Raw genomic sequence first — 25,007 nt, 5'->3', positions numbered from 1 at the left:
CATGAGGCCAAGATATCCGCGGAAGTAGACTCATATATAGTTCTTTTTTTCCTCCTGGCCCTGCCGGGATTTGTAGTTCTCTTTTTAGGTCTTCGCTCTGGTGGCCTACGAGGCAGGAAATATTGCGTTAAGAGGCGGAGCTTGTCAGAAAGGAGCTGAGACTTTCCAGAATAGGGGAGCGGCTTCGGCAAGGGGTGGGGCCTCTAGACGAGGGCGCAGGAGTCCTGAGCTAGCGTGGACCAATCAAGCTCCTAGGGCGGATTTTCTGCTGGAAAGTGGGCGTGACCTAGGAGGGAAATCACCAGAAACGCACCGGAGGTCCTGGCCCGGGAAAACGCCCTCTGCGGTGGAGAGAGGTGAGGGTCTGGGGTTCCAGATTGGGCTGCTGGGGAGGATGTGGGCCACTGGGCCAGAACACTGAGTCCTGGAGGTCGGTGGGCCGAGTGCCGGTACTTGTAGATCCTGGGAAAAGAGGAGGCTGGGGGGCTGAGGGGCTGGGGGAGGCGGAGGTCAAGATCCTGGAGCTGAGTCAGAGGAGCGGGTGCCGGCAGCCGGGACTCCTGGGACTGAGGACCCGGACTCCTGTGTTGGAGGAAGGGAAGACTAGAGGCCTGGTATCCTGGGTCACACGCAACGAAGCGGAATCTCTTGCTTCTTGGAGGTGGGGGCGGCGCCCAGGGGTTGCGTTCCCGGATCCAGGGAAGAGGCCGGCTTGGGACATTCATTCATTATCCACCTCTCCGCTCCTCTTCCCTTTCCACAGACCCTGCCGCCATGCCTCCCACTTGGCCCCACGGAGTCCTCTTCCTCCTGCCGCCGCTGCTGCTGCTGCTGCGTGCCGTGCTGGCGGTGCCCCTGGAGCGGGGGGTGCCCGAGAAGGAGAGCCCTGCGACCGAGAGTCCGGTGAGTAGCCCTGCCCTGCTCTCTGGCCAGAGGTTTGTGGTGGTACAATCCTCGCGCCCGCGCGCACAGCCCCTCAGACCCCTGCCCGCTGGGTGAATGCTCCCGGGACTCCATGCCGCACGGTTGTGGCTTGTCATTTACCTGCCATTTTTGCAGTACCTGGGGACATGACTTGGTGAAAAACTGGGGGTCCCTGACTTAGAGATATGGAAATCAAGTCGGATTTTAAGTAAAATGTCAGCATCTCTCCCCACTTAAACCTTAAGATCCTCCCCACCGAAGAAGGAATTTGGGGGTTGAGGGGAAAGAAGTGTATTTCTCAATAGCTCCACGAGCAATGCCATACTAATTAGCTGGGGTTTTCTTATTTTGTGGAGCTCATGGAGGTGTAGTTTAAATTAAAAAGGGCATATATAAACTGCTTATTAATCCCAACAGGTGTTTATCAAGGATGAAACCTTTGCTCTTAGGAGAGTTGGAACTCTCCTAAGCATGAAACCTTTGCTCTTAGGAGAGTTGGAACTTTAAAGATCCAACACCCTGATTTGTGGCCTGAGAATGGACAGGTCATTGCATCTTGGGATGGATCATATCACACTCTTGCGTGGCAGGTCCTTGCCCAGCATGTTAGGCCTCTGTTCTGTGAAATCTTTGCAAACACAGAAGGACACCTTTGAGTCCCTTTTTCTTTGTTCATTCTCTTGAGCATCTTCTCTGAGCCAGAAGGTGCTGGTCACTAGAACCAGCTATTTAAGACCCCTGCCCTCAGGGACCAGCCCCACTCACTGAGAGATAGAAGAAGACAGAGGTCAGGGCCCCAGGTGATAGAGTGATGATCTGGGAGGGCAGGATAGGTGAGCTGACTTGAAGGCAGGGAGGGAAGAATGCTAGATCAAGGGCAAGAAAGGAAGTGAATGGGAGGGAGGGAACAGCCTGGGCAAAGGCTGTGTGGTGGGAGGGAGCAGAGTGCTTTGAGGGGCCTGGAGGAGACCCGTGGGGCTTGGCGCAAGGGTCAGATCATGTGGCATCTTGTGGACTTTGGTAGAGAATTTCTTCTTTTTCTTCTTCTTTTTTAAAGGATTGAACCTTTTTTTTGAGGATTGAACCCAGGGCTACTCTACCACTGAACTACATTCCAACACTTTCTGTTGTTTATTTTGAGACAAGTTGCCCAGAATGGGTTTAAACTTGTGATCCTCCTGCCTCAGTCTAGATGGGATTATGGGTGTGCACCACTGAACCCAGCTGAGAATTTATTTTTTTATTCCAAGGCTAATAGAATACAGGCTTATAAACTTCAGTAATGTGGGCTGAGGATGTAGCAGAGTGGTAGAGTGGCCTCTATGCATGAGCCCCTGGGTTCCACCCCCCACACCGCAAAATAAATACATAAATAATGGATACAAGAAGGTACATGTAGGTTATATACAAATTGTCCTTTTACATAAGGGACTTGAGCATTATGGAGTTTGATATGTATTGGGGTTCTGGACCCAATCTACCATCCATACTGAGGGAAGACTATATTGTCCCTTTTATAAATAGAAAGAGTGAGGCTCAGGGGTAAGACAGGAGGCCAGCAATCTCTGTCTTGTCACTTGCCATCCCTCCTAGACCAGTGCCTGGCCCATGGTAGGGCTCTGTCAGCGCTTGTTGAAGAGTGAGTGGATGAATGAATGAATCAGTGAATGAAGGTGTGGGTGAATGAACCATAGCACGTTTCCCTGCTTTGCAACAAAGACACATCCCTGTAGACACCCGCTCTATAGGTGGCCGTTGGGCTGGGTACACATCTGAATGACTTCCATTCATCTCCACTTCAGACCTGGGAAGAGTGAAGACTGTGGCCCAGTGGGTCACGCGGCTGGCCTGTGGTTACACACCTGGTGAGGGTTGGAACCCAGGTCTGCTGGCCCCAGAGCCCTTATTCTGTGAAGTCCGCTTCATGCTCTGTGTCGCAGGTCCCTGGGTTGCCCAGCGGCCACTCTAGAGTGGGGCTGAGTTCCTGTCTGTGGGGAGGAACCAGGGAGGGTAGAGACTGGGCTGATTTGTCTGACCTTGTTGCCTCAGGACACGGGCCTCTACTACCACCGGTACCTACAGGAGGTCATCAACGTGCTAGAGACAGATGGACACTTCCGGGAGAAGCTACAGGCAGCCAATGCTGAGGACATCAAGGTACGAGGCGAGGGCTCTGTGCTCGTAGAGCAGCACTGGGTCCCACAGGGGCCGTGGGGCTCCAGCTCTGCCCAGGTTCTAGGAAGTGAAACTCAAGGAGAAAGGGGTGCTTCTCAAGGACCATAGCTGGGAAGGGTCTGGGAACCCCTGGAATGAGTGAGAAAGCCGGGGGTCGATGGGCAGCCCCTCTAATCTTGTCTCTACCACTGACCAGGTACAGGACCTCACTTTCCTGTTCCTCGGTTTTTTCACCTATAAAATGGGGATAATGATGGAACCCACCTTGAGGTGCCAGATTATCTGGGAGAGGAGGAAAGACGTAGAGGGGGCAAGTGCCCCGGGGCTGGCTCATTGGAGTGCTGAGCATGGTGCCTTCTACAGAGGAAGGAGTCAAGAACGGAGGCGCTGGGATCTCTCGCCCATTCTCTTCTTCATCCTCCAAAGGAGCCATGTCTGTCCCCATTTCCCAGAGGGGGACACTGAGGCCCTGGTAGCAGTGTTTGTTCACCCCTGGACTGGTGAGCCCAGCGCCACAGCAGCCCCTCTCTAGCCCACCCCAGGCGGCCGCCCCAAGAAGTTCCCTGTGGGAAGACGGAGCTGCCTGACCCCGTCCCAGCTCCCACAATTCCAGCGCACGTTGGAATGTGTTCAGCCCAGAGTTGTCCCAACACCTTGGCCCAGGAGGGGTCCCAAGGACTGAGGCAGATTGGGAAGGGGCCCTGGTCCTCCTGGAAGCCTCCAGGCTCTCCCGGAACTGCCTCTGTCCCCATCCAGTTGGACCCTAATGCGGGACAAACACTCAGCCCAGCCCTTCCAGTGCCCAGCCCAGGAAACAGACCCAGGAAGCCACCTTGTGTCCAAGTGACGTCAGAGTGGCCAGTCAGTCACGTTCTCGAGTGGTTCTCTTCCAGGTTCAACCTCTACCCCACCTTTTCTTGTCCCAGGCAGATGGCCACATCTCTGTCTTGGTTTCCCTCCGTGGAAATGGCCAGGCTGATGCGACAGTTTCCCTGCAGGAGCAAAGTCCATGTGAATCAGCGATAGCCCCACAAGTACTGACCTGGCCATAAATGCCAGTCGTCATTGTGGTGGTGGCAGTGATTTTGGCCCCAGTTTTTTTGGATTTTGTTGTTGTTTGTCTGTCTGTTTATCGGCACCAGGGATTGAACCCAGGAGCACTTAACCACTGAGCCACATCCCAGTCCTTTTTCAAATTTTATTTAGAGACAGGGTCTCCTGAGTTGCTTAGGACCTCACTAAACTGCTGAGGCTGGTTTTGAACTGACGATCCTCCTGCCTCAGCCTCCTGAGGCATGCACACTGGTACCCAGCTCGGCTCCAGTTTTGAGATCCAGGAGAAGGGTGTGCTGCCTCACAGTGTGTGTGTGTGTGGGGGGGGGGGGGTTGCATCAGGGCTGGAATTTGAACTCATGTTCCTGGACTCCTGGTCCTGTGGGACCTGACTCCAGTGCGGTCATCAGACTGGAAACTGGCCTTCCATCCATCCTCGCTGTCTGAGGGGCCTTGGGCATGTTGCTTCTCTTTCTGGGCCTCAGTTTGTACATCTGTAAGTGGGGCTGTGGTCTGGGTTAGAGGGTGGACATAGCAGGCACAACTGATTGCTGTAGCTATGACGGCTGCTGTGGTCACCTTGTCCTGCAGAGTCTGCAACAGCTGTGGACATGAGTCACAAGGTATGCTACTGGAGACTCAAGGGGACTGATCGATCACAGAGGGCCTGGGGAAGCTCCAAACGGACTCTGTCCAGTCTGACAAGGGAGCGGGTGTTTGGGGACAGGAGGCACTGAGTAAAGTTGAGTCCCAGGTGGGAATGTCTGTGGTGTGGAATTTGGGGTGTGGTTTCAGATAAGAGGAAATGTGTGTGGGGAAGGAGCTTTCTGTTGCCTTGAGCTATTTGCTGTTGGCTCCTTGGGACTGACTTAGACAGGAGACTTCAGGGCCTTGAGTGTCATGGGGAGCATTGTGGAGTCCTGCGGTCAGAAGAGGGGCAGGGTCGTCTCTGATGCCGAGGATCAAGTTTGATGATAGCTGTAGCCCAGAGAAGCACTGTACTCAGCACGGCGTGGGGACTCTTAGCTGAGAGAGGTGCCATGTGCTTGGGTTTTGAAGGACAGTGACAGTGAGGATCTGGTTAGGCTTAGGTAGGGGTGATGGAGGAGTATCCCAGCAGCAGGGATAGCTTGTGCAAAGGCCCTGTGGTGGAAAGTAGCCTTGTGAATGTGGGTACCCATGCCCAGTTAGTGCTCCTGGAACCAAACATGGTTTAATATGCAATGGGAGCTGCGGTCTCAGAGGTAGTGAGGGCCTCCTGTCAGGCTGAAAGGCCAGGACCTGGTCCCCTGGGCTCTGGGGAGCCAGGACCAGCTGTGAGCCGGGGACGGTTAGGGTTAGACCCTAGAGAGAGCAGAGGACGAGGCTGTCCTTTGCGCTCTCTCTGGGCACCCAGCCTGACGGTGTCCCTCCTGGCAGAGTGGGAAGCTGAGCCGAGAGCTGGACTTCGTCAGCCACCACGTCCGCACCAAGCTGGATGAGCTCAAGCGACAGGAGGTGTCACGGCTGCGGATGCTGCTCAAAGCCAAGATGGATGCAGAGCAGGAGACCAGTGAGCACAGGCGGGCGGGGGGGGGGGAGCTCACCCCCTCTGTGAAATGTGCACAGAGATTGCGTGGCTTCCTCCCGGGCACGATTCACGCTAACGGCCCTTCGTTTGTTTTCCATTTCACAATTTTGTAATTCTTTTTTTTTTTTTTTTTTTAATCGTGGTCATTTAATGCGTTCTGCGATTCTGGGGATGGAACCAGGGCTTTGCGCGTGCTAGGCAAGCACCCGACCGCTGAGCTGCACCCCAGTCATACTAGTTTATTTCTTTGTCTTCTCCCCAGAAAGATTCTGATTTCTTAGCATTTATATCAGAGACTCACACACACACACACACACACATTTTTTTTTGGCGGCAGGGGCGGGGGGTGGGGGCGGTGGTACTAGGGATTGAACTCAGGGGCACTTGACCACTGAGCCCCATCCCCAGCCCTATTTTGTATTTTATTTATTTAGAGACAGGTCTCACTGAGCTGCTTAGCACTCACTTTTGCTGAGGCTGGCTTTGAATTCTCGATCCTCCTGCCTCAGCCTCCTGAACCTCTGGGAACACACATACTTTTAACAAGTGGAATAACTTGATGCTCCCCATTCTGGAGGCTGAGAAGTCTGAGCTCAAGGTGGCAGCAGATCTGAGGTCAGGTGGGAGCTGCCCTCGGCTTCACAGGTGGCGCTTTTTACTGGGTCCTTACACAGAAGGACTGGGGCTATATTTCATAGTTTATTTAAACGCACTGGGCCAGCTTAGATTCCAAGATCCCCTCCTGTGTCCAGATGCCACACAGGGCTTGCTGGAGTATGTGCCTGGACTGCGCTCACTCTTGTCTTTCTTTCTTTAATATTTTTAGTTGAGGATGGACATTATACCTTTATTTTATTTATTTATTTTTAATGTGGTGCCTGGGATCGAACCCAGGGCCTTACATATACCAGGAAAGCGCTCTTCCACTTAGTCCCAGCCCCGTGCTCTTTCTTTTTAAATTCCTCTGTTAAAATAGGACGCACGTGCCATGCAATTATTCACGGGTATGTGGCAACAATCACCAAAGTCACTTTTGGAATATTTTCATCACCCAGTTCCTTGAGCTCCACCTCCCCCCTCTCCCCTGACGGCTGCTCCCTGGCTTCCTGCCTCTGTGGATTTGCCTCTTCTGGACGTTTTGTACCTATGTGGCTTTTTGTATCTGGCTTCTGTCCCTCTGCAGCAGGGTCACCTGCGTGGTCCCATCCCTATTTAGGGTTGGATAATGTTTGTTTTCTGGATATTTCGTTTGGCCCCTCACCAGCTGATGGACAGATGATGGAGTTGCTTGTTCCTTTTGGCCACATGAACCATGCTGTCTTCCTCCCTGTGGCTTTGTGACATGTTCTGGTGTCTGCCTGGGCAGGTCTCATCCCAGTGCTTCCTTGGTGTAGGAATGTGCCACCTTTACTGAGATTCCCATGCAGCTTCTCCTTCCGTCTCCTGACACCCTGTGAGGTGCAGATGGCACACAGCTCGGGGACCCTGGCCATTGACGGGGATGCTGGGTAGACGGGAGGCTTTGCTTTCCCGTCCATCCATCTGACTCCTTCTACCTATGGACCGGCCCTGGGCTGGGTGCGGGGTCTGTAAGGTGAACAGACGGACGGGCATGGTTTGGAACCAGCGGTGGTGCCATTCCTACCGTCCGTCTGGCCTGCTGCTTAAGGGTTGCAGTTTTAGTCTCCAGTAAATTCAGAGGTCCCTTATCTCTAAGAAGAGAAATCCATCCTGTGTGTTGGCTGCTGCCAGCATTGCTGTGTGCCAAGCATTGTGATGGTGCTGTGCATTTTTTTCTCGTTGTTGTTGTTCCTTTAAATGTTCCTCAGAACGTACCCAAATCTGGAGCTGGTGCAGCGGTGCAGGCCTGTAATCGCAGTGAGGCAGGGGGTTTGCAGGTTTGAGGCCAGCCTCAGCAACTCAGCAAGGCCCTGTCTCAAAGTAAAAAATAAAAAGGGCTGGGGACGTGGCTCAGTGGGAGAGCACCCCTGGGTTCAATCCCAGGGCCAAAAGGAAAAAAAGCCCAAATCTGCCCATTCCTCTTCTCCATTGCTGCCCCGGGTCCAGCTGCCGTCCTCTCCTCCTGGGGCTGGTTCCCTGGGCCCTGATTTCCACAGAGTGGCCCCTGGGAGCCAGCTAACAGGCATTAGATGCCTCTGACCACTCTGGGAAGTACCACGGCTTTATTTCGTGTGTAAATTTATTTCTCACAGTGCTGGGGGCTGGGAAGTCCAAGATCAAGGCACCCACAGCCCATGTCTGCTGAGGCTCATTCCTCACAGGTGGCACTGCTGTGTCCCTGACGTAGGCAGAAGGGCCACTAGGCTCCCCAGACCTCTTTCATAAGGACACTGATTGCACTCGTGAGGACACAGCCCTCGAGGCCCCTCCTCAACACTCTCACTGGGAGTTTCAGCTTATGAATTTGGGGACAGAGATGTACAGACCATAGCACTTGGGGACTTAAAGCAGCCCTTTTTATTTTTTTACTTTGAGACAGGGCCTTGTCTTACCATTCTGGAGACGAGAAGCTGGAAACCGGTCTCCCTGGACGGGGGTTAAGGTTGAGCAAGGCCCTGGGGGCTCTCAGGGGACCCCCTTGCCCTTTGCAGCTTCCAGGGCTGCATTTCTTGGCCACAGCCCCTTCTGCCATCGCAAAGCCAGCTGCGCATCGCCTTCTACAGGGCTCTCAGAGGACCCGGTGGTGACGTTTGGGCTCCCTCTGATGATTCGGGAGCACTCCCCATCTTGAGGGAATGTAACAGTCCGAGGCCGTTTGCCATGTAAGGTCACAGATGTCTCAGGTTCCGGGGATTAGGACCTGGCTAACTTTTGGGACACAGTTATTTAGCCTAGTGTGACCCCCAGTTCAAGTCCTGCCCCCTGGTTCAGCACCTGCTGTGGGGCTGGGGATGCTCATTCAGTGTGCAGGAGGCCCTGGGTTCCATCCTAGCACGGAGGCTCCCCAAGTTCCCGGGACTCAAGTTCCTGGTCCCATTACTCCTCAGGCCCACCCCCGCCACCCCCACCCACCCCCATTGTCGTGGCGCCCCTGCCGGCCTTTCTTACACCAGCATCTTTGGTAAATGATGGAGAGTGATGGGCTTTTCTCACCTTAGGACCTTTGCCTGTTCGGTCCCCTCTCCTGGGACATTCTTTCCTAGAACTCTTTGCATTGCTGAGCTTTGGACTCATTGGGAATGTCACTGCAGCCCCATCACCAACATGCCCTGGCTGCCCTGCTCAGAAGAACCTCCCCTCATTTGTTAGTGTCCTCTCTGGTCATGTGGTCATTCCATGGTCACCTGCTCTTCGTCTTTCTAGGCTGGATGTATGCCCAGGGACAGATTGACTGTTTCCTGCTGTGTCCGCAGTCACATCCTCTCTCTGGGCCTCAGTTTTCACATCTATAAAATGAGGATAAGCCTAGAACCCTCCTCATCAGTTTGTCATGAAAAGTCAGTGACTTACATAGTTTATGTGCGTAGAGCAGGGCCTGGCAGGTGGTCAGCGCTCTGTATGTGTCAGTTATTATCATAGTTATTGTCGTAGTTAGTGTCATTTTAAACATCAGACTCAGTGGTGGGATCACCTCCTCAAGGATGCCCACCCTGATTGCCCTAGGCCCAGTTGATGGTCCTCTTTCTTCCCTGCACTTTCTGTAACTTCCCTTAGAGCACGCCTGGCCAAAGATGGGGTTTCTGAAAGAAAAGATGTCCTGTTTGTTTTATTTTTTGGTTTTTGCTATACTAGGGACTTACCCCCAGGACCTCATGGACTGAGCCACATCCCCAACCCTTTTTTTGGGGGGGGTACCAGGGATTGAACTCAGGGGCTCTCAACCACTGAGCCACATTCCCAGCCCTTTGTATTTTTTATTAGAGACAAGGTCTCACTGAGTTGCTTAGCACCTTGCTTTTGCTGAGGCTGGATTGGAACTCAAGATCCTCCTGCCTCAGCCCTGCTCGTAGCTGGGATGACAGGTGTGTGCCACCTCACCTGAATCCATGGATTGTTTTGAATCTTCCTTCATCCAGATGTGCAGGTGGATCACCTGAATCTCCTGAAGCAGTTTGAACACCTGGACCCGCAGAACCAGCACACATTCGAAGCCCGAGACCTGGAGCTGCTAATCCAGACGGTATGGAGGGGCCGAGCTGAAGGGCACACGTGAAGCTGGCAGGGTGCTGGTCTCTAGACGCCCTCCCCAGGTGGAGGCAGGGTGGGCTTCGCCTCCCTCAGGCCTAGCTCTACTGCCCCCTGGCCTTGTCCTTCCTATGTGGTTTGGGGTAGGGGATGTCCTCTCTGTGACCTCATGGCGGGCCCAACGGTGCCCTCCCAAGATGTCCATGTCCTAATCCCAGAACCCGTGACTTTTACCTGACATGGCAAAAGGGACTTTGGAAGGTGTGATTAATGAAGGACCTTGAGATGAGGCAGTGATCCTGCATCACCCAGGTGGGCCTCGGGAAGCAAAGGGAGATCCGATCACAGAAACAGAAGGCCGGGCTGGCGCCGCGTGGCTCAGTGGTAGAGAGTTTGCCTGGCACACATGGGGCCCTGGGTTCCATCCCTAGCGCCACAAAAAGAGAAAATAGAAACAGAAGGCAGTGGGACAGCTGGGCCAGAGGCCACACCACTGGCTTTGCGATAGGGAAGGGTCCACAGGCCACAGAACAAGCTCTAGAAGCCAGAGAAGGTGAAGAGGATTCTCCCTCAGGATCTGTAGAGGGAACCTGTCCCCACCAACACCTTCATTTCCACCTAGTGAAACTAATTTCACACCTGGCCTCCCGTGTAAGGTGATCAGTTTGTATCACTTTAAGTCATTAAGTTGTGGTAATTCGTGGTGGCACTCACTCTCATGTAATCCCAGCGACTCTGGTGGCATAGGCAGGCGGATTGCAAGGTTGAGGCTGGTCTGGGCAACTTTGCAAGAAATCAAAAGGGCTGGGCATGTAGCTCAGTGGTAGAGCGCCCCTGGGTTCCAGGCCCAGTACCAAATAAAAGAGCAGCAGTGCCTTGTTACAGTGGCCATAGGAACCAAGAGTCTGCATCTAAAAAGTGAGGTCCACAGCCCTATCTTATGGGGAAGGCCAAGGAGAGGCCTTGGGAGGGGAAGAGGCTGCCTGGCCCGCCCTGGCCGCTCCCCTCCTCATGGACCTTCTCCCAGGGGAGATCCTGCTCCTCTGTCTGCACCTGCCAGGCTCAGGCCCGCTTTTCTGGTTCCTCTTGTGCTCCACCTAGTGGTCATAAGGATAATTAATAGTCAGACATTTCACTGATCCATGGATTGTGTTTTTTGCAGTGCTGGGTTCAGACTCAGGACTTTACACAGTAGGCAAATGCTGTGCCACTGAGATACTCCCCCAAATTGCCTGAAAAATTTCTTTCCACTTATTTCTGAAACATTCCAGAAACTGTCCACTTCTCTGTAGTCCCACTGTCTCTCCCCCATCCTTCTCAAGTCATAGAAGCTCTTTCACGGGGATCTCTGCTTCTGCCCTCCACCACCTATAGCTGTGTGTTGGGGCCTGTCCTGAGCATTGTAGGCTGTTTGCAGCAGCCCTAGGCTCCTCTCAATAGATGCGTATAGATCTCCCCTAGTTGTGACAAGCTAAAATGTTTCCTGACATTAACAACTGTCCCCTAGAGGTACAGCTATCCAGGTTGAGAATCCCTCTATGCAGTCTGTCCACACACAGTAGCTATGTTTAGTTTCTTCTTGCTGCTATAACAAATGGTTACAAACAGTAGCTTAAAACAGCATGATTCATTACCTTCTTTTTTCTTTCTTTTATATATATATTATATACATTTGTATGTATGTATATATATTTGTCAATTAACGTTCATTTATTTATTTATTTATTTATGGTGGTAATAATTGAACCCAATGCTTCACACATGCCAGGCAAGCACTCTACCATTGAGCCACAACCCAAGTCCCCATCTTTCTTTCTTTCTTTTTTTTTTTAATTTTTTTTTAGTTGTAGATGGAACACAATGTCTTTATTTTATTTGTTTATTTTTATGTGGTGCGAGGATCAAACCCAGTGCCCCACACGTGCTAGGCAAGCACTCTGCCACTGAGCCATAACCCCAGCCCCCCCTTTTTTTTTTTAAATTTTGAGACAGGGTCTCACCAAGATACGCACTCCTGCCTTAGAGCTGGAGTCTGGCTGTGTGTTGCCTAAGCTGATATTTAACTCCTGGGTTCAAGCAGTCCTCACCTCAACCTTCCAAGTATCTGGGGCCACAGGTGTACATCACCACACCTGGCTTTTTCATGACCCTTAGAGTTCTGTGGGTTAGATATCAACAGAGTCTCACAGGGTGTTTCTTGGAGCTACTGTAACAACAAATCATGAGACTTGGTGGCTTAAAACAACATAAATTTGCCAGGCACGGTGGTGCATGCCTGTAATCCCAGAGGCTCAGGAGGCTAAGGCAGGAAGATTGCAATTTCAAAGCCAGCCTCAGCAACTTAGCAAGGCCCCAAGTAACTTAGTAAGACCCTTTCTCAAAATAAAATAATAAAGGGGCTGGGGAGGGGGTTCAGTGGTTAAGTGAGTGCCCCTGTGTGGCTCAATCTCTGATTAAAAAAAAAAAAATGATATAGCTAGTGAGATTTGATCACACAGTAGACCCTGAATTTGAACCCTGGGCAGAATAATTAAAGACCTCCTGTTGTTGACCATCCAGCTACGCTGCTTTCCATATCAAGTCCACCTAGCATGTTGTGCCTCACTTATTTCTCCAAGAACTCAAGATGGTAGAGGACTAGAAAGAGGCAGATCAAAGTTACTGTTGCACAACTGTGTACTCTCTTCTGAACAAACAGAGCAGAGTGCATTCTAGGGCAGGAGCAAGCCCCAGAGAGCCAGAGAGTGAGATCAGGTCATGAGTCTTGGCACAGGTGGAAGTTGGAGCTGCTCCTGGCCAGGTTCCCAGCAAGGGCCTGTCTCTCCGAGGCTACATTCTGGTGAGAGGTAAGTCACCTTCTCTTGGCACAGGCCACCCGGGACCTTGCCCAGTATGACGCTGCCCATCACGAGGAGTTCAAACGCTACGAGATGCTCAAGGAACATGAGAGGCGCCGCTACCTGGAGTCACTGGGTGAAGAACAGCGGAAGGAGGCGGAGAGGAAGCTGGAAGAGCAGCAGCGGCGGCACCGGGAGCACCCCAGAGTCAACGTGCCTGTAAGGCTGCTCCCAGAGCACCACCACAGGGCTGTGGAGTCCTTGAAGGACTATAACCTCCAGGAGCCCGGAGCCTGTATCCAGCCGTCCTAGGGGCTGCTGGGAATTGTAGTTTTCCTGATTTGCTTTTTGCCTGAGGGGAGTGTTTGTTGGGTGGGGTAAAGAGTTCTCTAGTTCTTACCCATGACACCCAGAGTCCTTGCTCATGAGCTGCTTCCTCTCCCCTCCCCGGCAGGGCAGCCAAGCCCAGTTGAAGGAGGTATGGGAGGAGCTGGACGGACTGGACCCCAACAGGTTTAACCCCAAGACCTTCTTCATACTGCATGGTAAGGTGGGGAGGGTGTCCCAGACCCGGGCTGCACCTGGAGTCTCTGACCCAGCCTGAATGCCAAGAGGGGTCTCCCATTCCAGTGGGGCTTCATCTGACCTGAGAGGCCTGAACCCATCTCCCCTGGTTGACCCAAAGGCCCTGTCCCTCCCTCTTGCTAGGGGTAGGATTTTCCCTGGAAGGGCTGTGCCTCTGCCTCTATTTTGGAACATCCCAGACCAGGCCTGGGTGGCCCTCCCACAGCAGCCCAGAAGCCCTGATCCTCTCTGGGAGCCCTGTCACCTAGGCTGGGCTGCTCCTTACTAACCAGGCCCCCAGACCCTAGAGAGTCACATCTCTGTGGCGAATCAGCAGCACATTCCTCTTCCTTTGAGAACAGGGCCTGGGTTGCCAGACTCCCTCAGGTGTGCCTGGGTCCTGGCCCCAGAGGCTGTAGCTTATCAACAGAGCTTGGCAGGACCTGGTTTCTTCATGTGGCAGATGTTGACTAGGCTCACTGGTGAGCACCACGCTTGGTTAAGACCCTGTGGATAACACTGAACGAGTCCAAGTTCCTCCCATCACAGCCACTTGGCAGACAGATCACACTGTATTTGAGTGACTCATGACAGTTGAGTGAGAGGCACTAGGGTTTTACAGACACCAATTAAACTGACATAATGTCCATAAGATGCATTTCAACTTTAGGGATGATAAAATACACAAGAGGAAAAGGTGTCTCAGAATCACTGAAATGAGTTCTGCAAGAGTCTCAGGAGATGGAGAGAAGACAGCTGGGTTAAGGGACCTCAGTAGCCTCTGTAGATAACTTGTATCAGGTGAATCAAGAAGTGTCCCAGTAGAACTTTCTGAGGAGACCCACAGCTGTGCTGTCGAGCGTGTTGGCCAGCAGTCCACGTGGCTACCGAGCAGTTGGACTACTGATGGAAGGACTGAATTTTTGTTTTTTTAGTTTTGATAAATGAAATCTTTTAATTTGAAAAGGGTTTTGTTTTGTTCTTTTATTTTTTTTGGCTAGGCGTGGTGGCACATACTGGTATCATACTGGTAATCCCAGTGATTTAGGAGGCTGAGGCAGGATGATCACAAAGCCAGCCTGGGCAACTTACTGAGACCCTGTCTCAAAATTAATAAAATCAAAAGGGCTGGGGATGTAGCTCAGTGGTGAAGTATCCCTGGGTTTAATCCCCAGGACAAAAAATTCTTTTTTCACCATACTAATTTACCATGTTAATCATTTTTAAATGTACGTACAGTTCAGTAGCATGAAGTATATTTACATCGTTGTGCAACCAGTTCCCGGGAATCTTTTCATCTGGCAAAGCTGAAATTCTGTACCCATCAAACAGCGGCCTGTTTACCCCTCACTCCAGCCCTGGCACCCAGGCTCCTGCTCTCTGTCTCTGTGAGTCTCTTTGATGTTCTAGGTTCCTCATCTGACTGGAATCATCCCAAATTTGCCTTTTTTGTGACTGGCTTATTTTACTTATTTTTTCATGGTACTTGATACCAATTGAGGTTGCCCCACGTGACTAGTAGCTGCTGGATTGGGTGGCCCAGCTCAAGAGAGCACTTTTGAACAGCGACCTCCATGAAGTTGCACTTGGTGGCTGTTTGGAGGAAGAACATTTTATTTATTTTTTACACAAATGGAGCCCAACTTTTCATTTCTCTGGTGGTACACGATGCAGTCACACCGTTCATGCAATCATACCTGTACATAGGGTAATAATGTCCATCTCATTCTACCATCTTTCCCATCCCTACACCCCCGACCCTCCCCTTACTACCCTCTGTCCAATCCAGAGTTCCTCCATTCTTCCTCCCACCCCATTATGGATCGGCATCCATTTATCAGAGAAAACATTTGGTCTTTGGTTTTTCTGGGATTGGCTTGCTTTGCTTAGCATGATATTCTCCAGTTCCATCCATTTACCTGCAAATGCCATAATTTTATTCTTTTTTAAGGCTGAGTAACATTTCACTGTGTATGTATACCACAGTTTCTTTTTAAAAAATATTTATTTAGTTGTAGTTGTAGTTGGACACAATACCTTTATTTTATTTATTTATATGTGGTGCTGAGGATCGAACCCAGGGCCTCACACATGCCAGGCGAGCGAGCGCTCTACTGCTGAGCCTTAACCCCAGCCCCACAGTTTCTTTATCCATTCATCTATTGAAGGACATCTAGATTGGTTCCACAGTTTAGCTGTTGTGAATTGAGCTGCTATAAACATTGATGTGGCCGTGTCACCATAGTATGCTGGGGTCCTGCCCTAGTGGAGTCGAGGGAGTCCTGAAGGATGAGTGGCGTCGGCGAAAAGATGAGACAGGAGTCGTTCCGTTGGAGCAATCTCCAGAGAGAGAGCTAATGCAGCTTTCTCTGGGTCATCTTTTATTACAATTTTTCTCATCATTATAGATTCAGAATACGTCATTGATTATATAATTTAAAACTTTGCCAAGACATGACATTTCCTTAACCATGATTGGGGGTACAAAAAATGTAACATTAATTTATATTTTTCCAGGATATGACCTTCAGTTATGTAATTATTAAAAGTACAGCATCATTAATAAAATACGTCACTAATTTACATTTTTCAGATTTTCCCAAGATTTACTATTTTCCCCAAGATATGCTATTTTCTTATTAACTAATGCCAAGCTACATAACCAGACTCTAAGTCTCCTAACCAATCATTAACCTTTAAGTTTAAAGTACACTTGTACTTTATTTCTAATCTAAAATTCCCATCTAAAAAAGTCCCCTTAAATCTTATACTTAAAACATCCTAAAGTTTATAAATCATTCTTAAAACATATCAGAAACCCATACAACTAAAAACTTAAGAATTTCTAAACTTAAGAATCTAAATAAAGTAATATTTTATTATTTTAATTATTCTAAAACTGTGTCTTATAAAGCTATTTTAATTAATTCCTAAATTTATTCTCATAAAACTGGTTGAGCTGCTTTCTCAAAGAATTTCTTTGTTCCTCAGTCAAGGTGCACTAGTTCTCATATCTTTATAATCTTTCTCAATAGAAAGTAAGTTCTAAACATCAATCCACTTTCCACCAATATTAACTATGCTCATCATATATCCCTATGTAAAGTAAGAAAGGGTTTATAAAAAGAGAAGAATATATCTTTATATGTTTTAACTTTCCTAAGTGTATAATATAACTTTCCTTAATCAAAAATGAGACTACATGTGGTGAACTTTGTAAAATAAGCATAATGATTAGATTTTCTAAGAGGCCGGAAATATGGGCTTGGGTTCTAGTTGACATAATCAATGTGGTGCCTAAAATTCTCATGACCTTTCAGAGGATGATTGTTGTCCATTATCAGATTTGTCCTCAGTGTACTGAGATAGAAGAACAGCCTTCTACTTTGTCCTTGATATGCTGAGGGGTAGTAGAACAGCCTTCAAGGCATGAACTACCTGTTATGTTCTAGCCATCTGAAATTTAATTTGTTTGGCATTTAGCATACTCATGCCTCCTGTCAGAAACATAAGCATGAAAATGAAAAGTCCCAATTACATAAAAAAGGGTCTCATGGTTTCGGTTTCCCACCAACCAGCGCGGCTTTGCCAGCATTCATCCTCATTGTGACCCTGTCAAGACAGTGGGAGAGCGGCTTTGCCAGTACTTTTTCTCACTGTGACCCTGTCAAGACAATGAGTGGGGGATCGCCTTCACCAATAGTATGCTGATTTTAAGTCCTTTCCGTATAGACTGCGGAGTGGGATAGCTAGGTCAAATGGTGGTTCCATTCCAGGTTTTCTATGGAATCTCCATACTGCTTTCCAGAGTAGTTGCACCAATTTGCAGTCCCACCAGCAATGAATGAGTGTACTTTTTCCCCCACATCCTCGCCAACACTTATTGATGCTTGTATTGTTGATAATTGCCATTGTGACTAGAGTGAGATGAAATTTAGGGATAGTTTTGATTTGCATTTCTTAAATGGCCAGAGATTTGAACATTTTTTCATGTATTTGTTGATCGATTGTGTATTTTCTGTGAAGTGTCTGCTCAGATCCTTAGCCCATTTATTGATTGTTTTTTTTGTTTTTTGGTGTTAAAGTTTTTTTAAGTTCTTCATATATCCTGGAGATTTTTGCTCTATCTGATGTGCATGTAGTAAAGATTTTCTCCTATTCTATAGGCTCTGTCTTCATGTTGTTGTTATTATTATTATTATTATTTTGCTAGGAAACTTTTCAGCTTGAATCCATCACATTTATTGATTCTTGAATTTATTTCTTGCACTTTAGTAGGAGTCTTGTTAAGGAAATCAGGCCCTGAGCTGACATGATGAAGAGTTGGGCCTACTTTTTTATTCTGTTAAGCACAGGGTCTCTGGTCTATTTCCTACTAGTATGAGGGAAGAACATTTTAGATGGGGAAAAGCAAGCGCACATAAGGAAGAATGAACTTGGTGGGTTTCCAGGCTGTGGGAGCAGAATGTATGAAGAAGAGTGATTGCAGGGGCAGTAGCAGCCACCAGGGACCCTGTGGCAAGGAAAGGAACTTGGATTTTATTATCCACCTGGGTACTGTGTTGAGCTCAGACTATAGGGACAAGGGCCAAAGTCAAGAGTCTAGTGAGGAGGGTGAAATACTGGCAGCTGGATCATGGGAAATAGGGAGAAGTGCTTGGAGTCTGGAATCACCTTGAAAGTCAGCTGATAGGATTGGATTAGCTGTTAGAGGGTCAAGGGTAGCTCCAAGGTGTTTGTCCCAAGCAACTTTGAGGAACCTCCCAGTTCCCTTCCAGACACGGGACTGAACGATGTGATTGCTAGGGAAGGTGGGTCTGCTCGGGTTAAATTAGAATGTCTGTTACACATCCAGGTGGAGAGGGATTGTAGACAGTTGTGTATTCAAGAGTGGAGGCCATTATTGGATGACTCTGAAATCTGAGTAACCAGAAGAGCCCATCTAGGGAAGGTCCTGGCCAGTAGAACTCTGTGATGGAAAATGTCCTGTGTTTGCCTGTCCAGTATGACAGCCACCAGCCGCCTACGGCTATTGAGTCTTGCCATGTACCAAGTGGAACTGATAAACTGAAGTTTAAATCTTATTTAATCTTTTATTTTTAAGTACTGGGGCTTTAACACAAAGGTGCTCTACCACTGAGCTGTATCCCCAGCCCTAAATCTTATTAAATTTTTTTAAAGATATTTTTAGTTGTAGATGGACACAGCACCTTTATTTTATTTTTTAAATTTTTATGTGGTGCTGAGGATCAAACCCAGTGCCTCACACATGCTAGGCAAGTGCTCTGCCACTGAGCCACAGCTACAACCCTCTTATTAAATCTTTATTTTTTTTTGTAAGAAAAGAGAGAGAGAGAGAGAATTTTTTAATATTTATTTTTCAGTTTTTGGTGGACATAACATCTTTATTTTTATTTTATGTGGTGCTGAGGATCGAACCCAGCGCCCCGCGCATGCCAGGCGAGCACCTTACCACTTGAGCCACATCCCCAGCCCTTATTAAATCTTAATATTTTAAATTTAAATAGCCCATGTGGCTGGCGACTCCCACATTAGATAGCACAGATCCAGTGTAGGTAAAGAAGTGGCCCCCCAAGCCAGAGCCCTGGGGTGCACAGATATGTAGAGGTCAGCAAAAGAATTAACCTGGATGCGCTGGGGACATTCCTCAGTTGGTAGAGAGCTTGCCTCACATGCTCAAGGCCCTGGCTTCAATCCCCAGCACCACCAAAAAAAAAAAAGAGCCGGAGACTTGGGTCAGCCTGAAAGGACTCAAGGACATTCTGGAAACCCAGGGAAGAGTCAAGGACAATACAAAACCATTGGATTTGCAAGATTAGGGTTCTGGGTCACCTCAGCAGGAACAGGTTGATGATCAGGAGTGAGCAGAAAAGGGAGAGGCGGAGACAGAGAGTGTGGCAGCCTGAGCCCTGCAGCTGGGTGAGACCCCTGGCACCTGGAGTCAGCACTGGCCCGGTTCCCTGGGAGGCAGAGGTCCCTGTACCCCCCGGATCCTGGGCAAAGGAGCTGATCTATGTCTGAAATACTGGGTGCTAGGTATAGAGAGAGTCCCGTGTGACAGTGAGCTCAACTCTCCTCCATTCTTGGGACCCTGGTTGTGAGGGAAAGGGCTGTCCTGGCAATGGGCCAGCAGGGGTGCTGAAGCCTGCAGGCCACCATTCCACTGCCAGAGACCCATTATTACCTGTCCCCTGATAATACACCCCACATCAGCCCCAAATTTCTTTACCAGTTTGTCCCTTGGGAATCAGACCACCCTGTCCTCCGCCCACTAGACACCTCGCTGTCTTCTCCCCCTCAGATATCAACAGTGATGGTGTCCTGGATGAGCAGGAGCTAGAGGCCCTGTTCACCAAGGAGGTGAGTGTCCTAAAGCTGTGGGCAGAGGGGACATCCACATCAGCCACATGTCCTCTCAGGGCTCCTTCTGGTCCCCTTCAGTCCTCCTGGGTGGGAGTTAAGGGAAGACTACAACTCCCAGCAGCCTCTAAGGCAATGAGAGGCTGCCAGGAGTATCAGGGAGCCCCAAGGCCTGCTGGGAGTTGAAGTTGTTTGGGTGTATCTGGAGGAGGGTTACCTTGGACCTCTCATGACTTCCCAATTCTCACACAACTCTGCAGCTGGAGAAGGTGTATGACCCAAAGAATGAGGAGGACGACATGCGGGAGATGGAGGAGGAGAGGCTGCGCATGCGGGAGCATGTGATGAAGAATGTGAGAGGAGGGACATGGGCCGGGGAGGGCAGTGGCCTCAGCTCTTGGCCCTTACCCTGTTCTGGTTCCCCAGGTGGACACGAACCAGGACCGGCTAGTGACCTTGGAGGAGTTCCTTGTATCCACACAGAGGAAGGAGTATGGGGACACTGGGGAGGGATGGGAGGTAAGGACATTGGGAACAATCTGGAGTCTAAATAGTTTGTTTTCCCAGTCCTAACTTTTCTTTCAAGGTCTGGCTACTTCTTGTACTCTGCGTCTTTGTCCCCTCTCTCTGGGTCTGGGTCCCATATTTCTCGGTCTCTGTTCTCCCTTCTCCCTAGCCCTTTATCTCATCCTCTACCCCCGCCTAGGTCTCTTTTGCCCACGTGCCAGGCCACCGCCTCCCAGCCTTCTCTAAACCTCCTTTGGCAGAGCCCTCTCCAACATGGGTGGGCCACGGCTGGGCTTGCCCCCATTCATGGCCCTTGTCTTGGGCCCTGTAGACAGTGGAGATGCACCCAGCCTACACAGAGGAAGAGCTGAGGCGTTTCGAGGAGGAGCTGGCCGCCCGGGAGGCAGAGCTGAATGCCAAGGCCCAGCGCCTCAGCCAGGAGACAGAGGCCCTAGGGCGGTCTCAGGGCCGCCTGGAAGCCCAGAAGAGAGAGCTGCAGCAGGTGACTGGCTGGGGAAGCTGGGCCCATCCTCTGGGTCTTTGGTGGCTCCTGTCCTTGTCCGCATGGGTGCCCAGAGGCTGGGAAGGCCTGTGTTCACCATGTTAATCACTGGTAGTCCTCAGCTGCCATCTTAAGTAAGGGCAGTTGTTTCCTGGCTGTACTGTGCCTGCCATGTTAGATGAGGGCAGTGGGAATGTGAGCGGGGGAAAGGCCAGGGAGGGAAGCGAAGGATTCAGCGAGGGCTTTGCTGTCCCAAGGCAGGACTCAAGCCATGACAGAAGAGAACTGGATTCTTAATGAGGATTAAGCCTACCTCTCAGTGATTGAGAAAAACTGAGGCCCATGGAAAGGGGACTAGCCCAAGACCACTTAACAGGTTGTAGTGGAGTCCCAGTTTGGGGACTGAGGCCTGTGCAACTTGGAATGCCAGTGTCATGACCTCCTTGTGTGTCCCCCTCCTGCAGGCCGTTCTGCACATGGAGCAAAGGAAGCAGGAGCAAGAGGCCCGTAACACACCCCCTGCCAACCCCGAAGGAGAGCTCAAGTTCCACCCCGACACAGGTACAGTCCTGGGCCCAGGGAGGAGGGACTGGGCCTGGACTCCTGAGGGAGGAGAGCTGGGACTCCTGGGTTAAGACTGGGTTCCTCCTCCATTTCTAGGTGATGTCCCTGTCCCAGCTCCAGCTGGTGACCAGAAGGATGTTGATACTTCTGAAAAGAAGATTCCTGAACAGCCCCCCGAGGTGCCCCAGCTGGATTCCCAGCACCTATGATCCCTCAGGGGCTCCAGCCCTCCTAGTTCCTACCGTGACAGCTGACAGCAGCTGGATGAAGTGTTTCAGTCAGCCTTCTCCGGGGTCAGCAGCACACACGGCCTCCAGGAGGAGGGGGGCAGGGTGGCATTTTACGCATTGCTTCTCAGGCCCTACATCTGACCATATTGCAGGTCTCAGCTTCCTAGCTTCCGAGTCTGTGGTTCTTTCTTCCTGTCCCTTCCCTGGGGCTTCCTTGGGTCTCTTCCCAAGACCACTTCACATGTCCAATCAGGTACCCACTGGGTCAGCTTAATTTACGGAAGCCCCTGCTTGCTCCCAGGAGCACTGGCTCTGTGCCTGCCTTCCCAGCTGGTGGTTGAGGCTGCTCAGGCTTCCTGTGTCCCCACAGCTGCCTGAAATCCTGCCTGCTACTCTGGGCCCAGCTGCTTCTGGTTTCTGGGAGCTTGGGTGGTCCCTCAAGACCTTGTCCTACTTTGGGTGGAACCAGCAATGCTTCGGTGTCCTCTGCGTAGCTGGATGCCGAGGGACAGGAGGGCTCTCAGCATAGCTGGTCAGCTCTGGACTGAGAGTCTGGACTCTCCCTGGGACCCTGGCTTCCAGCCACCTCATCCCCAGCCTCCTCCCTGACCTCTTGGCCCCCAGCCCCACTCCACGCTGCCCTGGGAGGTATTTGGAGCTGGCCCCACCCCCACCCCAGGACCAGGTCCCAGCCCTTAGCTGGGACCCTCACCTGTGGGCCCTGAAGGTTGGCCCGTGCCCACCCTTCAGTCCTCGTGTCATAGGGCTTCTCAGCCTGCGTTGTGTTCCAGTCCCCTCTCAATGCACCCTGTGGAACAAACATGCTTCTTTGTCCATGTGTATGTACCCTTCCCTCTGAAATTGCCCCTGCATGTCACCTGCCACAGTCCTCTTCCTCCTTTCATAGTCAGGTATCATTCCTGAGAGACATAGTCCTGGCATCAAGTTTACCGGCTTCCCAAGGGACCCCTTCAGTCACGAGGAGAGAAAACACAAACCTGAGCTTAAAAATTAAAATACAGAGACACACACAAACACACACACATACACACTATTACCCCACGAAAGAAGTCCCAGGGTAGGAAGGCCTCAGGGTTGTCAGGGAACCAGGTTCTCCCATCCCCCATTGGGGAACTCCCCCATGGCCCCAAAGTAGCTGCAGCTGCTCTGATGTCACATATATCTGTACCAACATCTGGCAGATGAAGGGGCCACACCCTTCCTGTCCTGAGCATTGTAAGTGGGAGAGAAATCTGTCCCTAAAGCTCCTGCTCCGGGCACCTCTCTCCTTATGTCCCATTGGCCCTGAGGCACAAGTAACGGCCACGGGTCCACCAAGATGGCATCTACAAGTGGTGATTCTCCTCACCTGGAATGAGGACAGTATCCTGGAACCAAATTGGGATCTATTAAAAAGAAAGAGAATATTTGTTTAGATTAAATTCTGTTTTTTGTTTTGTTTGGGTGTTGGAGATGGAACTCAATAGTCTCAAACATGCTAGGCAAAGGCTATACCACCCAGCTACATCTGCAGCCCTAAAATTCTATTTAAATAAAAGTCTGGTAGGAGCACCTGATTTTATTGTAGTTCCATGCATTTTATTTTAGTTTAAAACAGGCAAAAGCCAGTTTCTTTCTTTCTTTTTTTTTTTTTTTTTTTTTTTTTTTTTGATAGTGGGGATTGAACTCGGGGGCCTTAACCCTTTGAGCCACATCCCCAGTCCTTTTTTTTTTCCTTTTTAATATTTTTTTAGAGACAGGGTCTCACTAAGTTGCTGAGGCTGGCTTTGAACTCAATCCTCCTGCCCCAGCCTCCTGAGCTGCTGGGATTACGGGCCTGTGCTGCTGCGCCTGGCTAACCACCAGCGTCTTTTGGCTTAAAATAGACATTATTGATGTGTCTCCACCATTTTTGATGGGCTAAATGTGTAACCTTACGGTAGAGCGCTTGGTCAGCACGTGTGAGACTCCAGCACCCAAAAAAATCAAAAGCAAGCACTCTACCACTGAGCTACATCCCCAGCCCTTTTCATTTTATTTAGAGACAGGGTCTCTCAGTTGCCCAGGATGCCCTCCAACTTGCCATCCTCCTGCCTTAACCTCCTGACTAGCTGGGATTGTCAGTGTGCGCCACCGTGTCCGGATCCGTTGTTTTTGTTGTTGTTTACAGTGAAGTTCACCTGTTTGGTGTTTTGTTTTGTTGGGGTGCTGGGGATGAAACCCAAGGTCTGGCACAGGCCAGGCAAGTGCTCTACAACTGAACTGCCTACCCCACCGTGGCCCCTGAACACAGGTTTTTAAATGATGACTCTCTTCTTGGACTGTCCTGTCCCGTAAGTATGTCCAGGAACATCTGTGTTCCTGTTTCATATTTCAGAGCCCACACCCACTCGCCTTTATCAGGGGCTCTTACATTCCAGGCCCATGTTCCCCTGCCCTGGTCATCCCAAGGCCAAGTGCCGAAGAAATCAAGACGCCGCCTTCCCCCAGAGCTTGCTGCAGTTATCCAAACTCGCCCAGCCTACACCTGCTCGCCCGGGCCCACCAGTGCATCCTGCAGAAACTGCAGTGGAAGCTCTTGCTCAGGTTTTCCTGAGTTCTGGCCCTACCCGGGGCTCCCTCTGTGGCCCTTGGTGTGGTGCATCCCCCTTGGGAATCTAGCCCACTCTCTACAGTGGCAGTGGTCCACGACTGTGTTGGCTTCACCACAGGTCAATTACAATACAGCAGACATTTAAAACTCCCTCTGGAGTATCAGAATAATAGCTCCCCAATGGTCTTCATGTCCTAATCTGCAGAACCTGTGACTTTGTGACCTTAGGGGTAAAATGGACTCTGCAGATGACATAAAGGTCTTGAGGAGATGATTCTGGATTCTCCTGGTGAGCCCCATAGAATCTGAAGGGTCTCTATTGGAGGGAGGTGAGGATAAACAGTGGGAGGAGATGTGACCACAGAACTCCTCAGAGTGAGGAGGACCATGAGCCAAGAATATAGGCAGCTTCTAGAGGCTGGAGAAGGCAAGGAAACAAATCCTGTCTTCCATGATTTAGTTGTCAGTCTGTGGTGCTATCCAGAGTGGTGGGCCCTTTAAGGGGTGGGGCCTAATGGGAGAAAGATAGGCCATTGGGGTGTGCCCTTGAAGGAGGCATCAGGACCCTGCCTCTCCCCTCTCTTTTTGCTTCCTGACTTCCATGAGGTGAGTCGCTTCTGCCCTATGCTCCCACCCATGATGTACTGTGTCACCACAGGCCCAAAGCAACAAGGTCAAGTGACCATAGACTGAAACCATGAGCCAAAATAAACCTTCCCTCCTTAAGAACTGATGATCTTGGGTGTTGTCACAGTGACAGAAGACTAACACTCCCCGCAGAGCCTCCAGAAGGAACCAGCCCCGCCCTCATTTTGGGGGATAGCAGATACTGAAGCTTGAACGCAGGATGCTTCACCACTGAGCTACATCCCCAGTCCTTTTTAAAATTTTTGTTTGTTTGAGACAGGGTCTTGCTAAGTTGCTGGGAGTCTTGCTAAATTGCTGAGGCTGGCAATCCTTG

At 50.4% G+C, this 25,007-nt stretch overlaps 1 protein-coding gene across 1 annotated transcript; it reads left to right on the top strand.

Moving 5' to 3' along the window:
- The first annotated feature begins 251 nt into the window (after positions 1-251).
- Positions 252-23,030, top strand: Nucb1 (nucleobindin 1). Its single transcript, XM_027920332.2, has 13 exons — positions 252-356; positions 764-903; positions 2,974-3,081; positions 5,572-5,704; positions 9,760-9,863; positions 12,739-12,924; positions 13,160-13,250; positions 19,592-19,650; positions 19,911-20,003; positions 20,077-20,169; positions 20,489-20,659; positions 21,124-21,220; positions 21,320-23,030. Exons 2-13 carry the CDS (start codon positions 775-777, stop codon positions 21,430-21,432), a joined length of 1,377 nt encoding a protein of 458 aa, XP_027776133.1. The 5' UTR covers positions 252-356; positions 764-774; the 3' UTR covers positions 21,433-23,030.
- Positions 23,031-25,007: the final 1,977 nt, after the last annotated feature.

The sequence above is a fragment of the Marmota flaviventris genome, chromosome 18 (genome assembly GCF_047511675.1).
Source record: "Marmota flaviventris isolate mMarFla1 chromosome 18, mMarFla1.hap1, whole genome shotgun sequence".
NCBI classification, from domain to species: Eukaryota; Metazoa; Chordata; class Mammalia; order Rodentia; family Sciuridae; genus Marmota; species Marmota flaviventris.
Note: the sequence above shows the minus strand (reverse complement) of the source record. Positions and strands in the feature narration are given on the sequence as shown.

Excerpts from the sequence above, each read along its gene's own strand:
- Nucb1 (XM_027920332.2), top strand. The coding sequence starts at position 775 with ATGCCTCCCACTTGGCCCCACGGAGTCCTCTTCCTCCTGCCGCCGCTG. Across the intron at positions 12,925-13,159 it reads ACCCCAGAGTCAACGTGCCT|GGCAGCCAAGCCCAGTTGAA; the intron begins GTAAGGCTGCTC and ends CCTCCCCGGCAG. Across the intron at positions 20,170-20,488 it reads ACACTGGGGAGGGATGGGAG|ACAGTGGAGATGCACCCAGC; the intron begins GTAAGGACATTG and ends TGGGCCCTGTAG.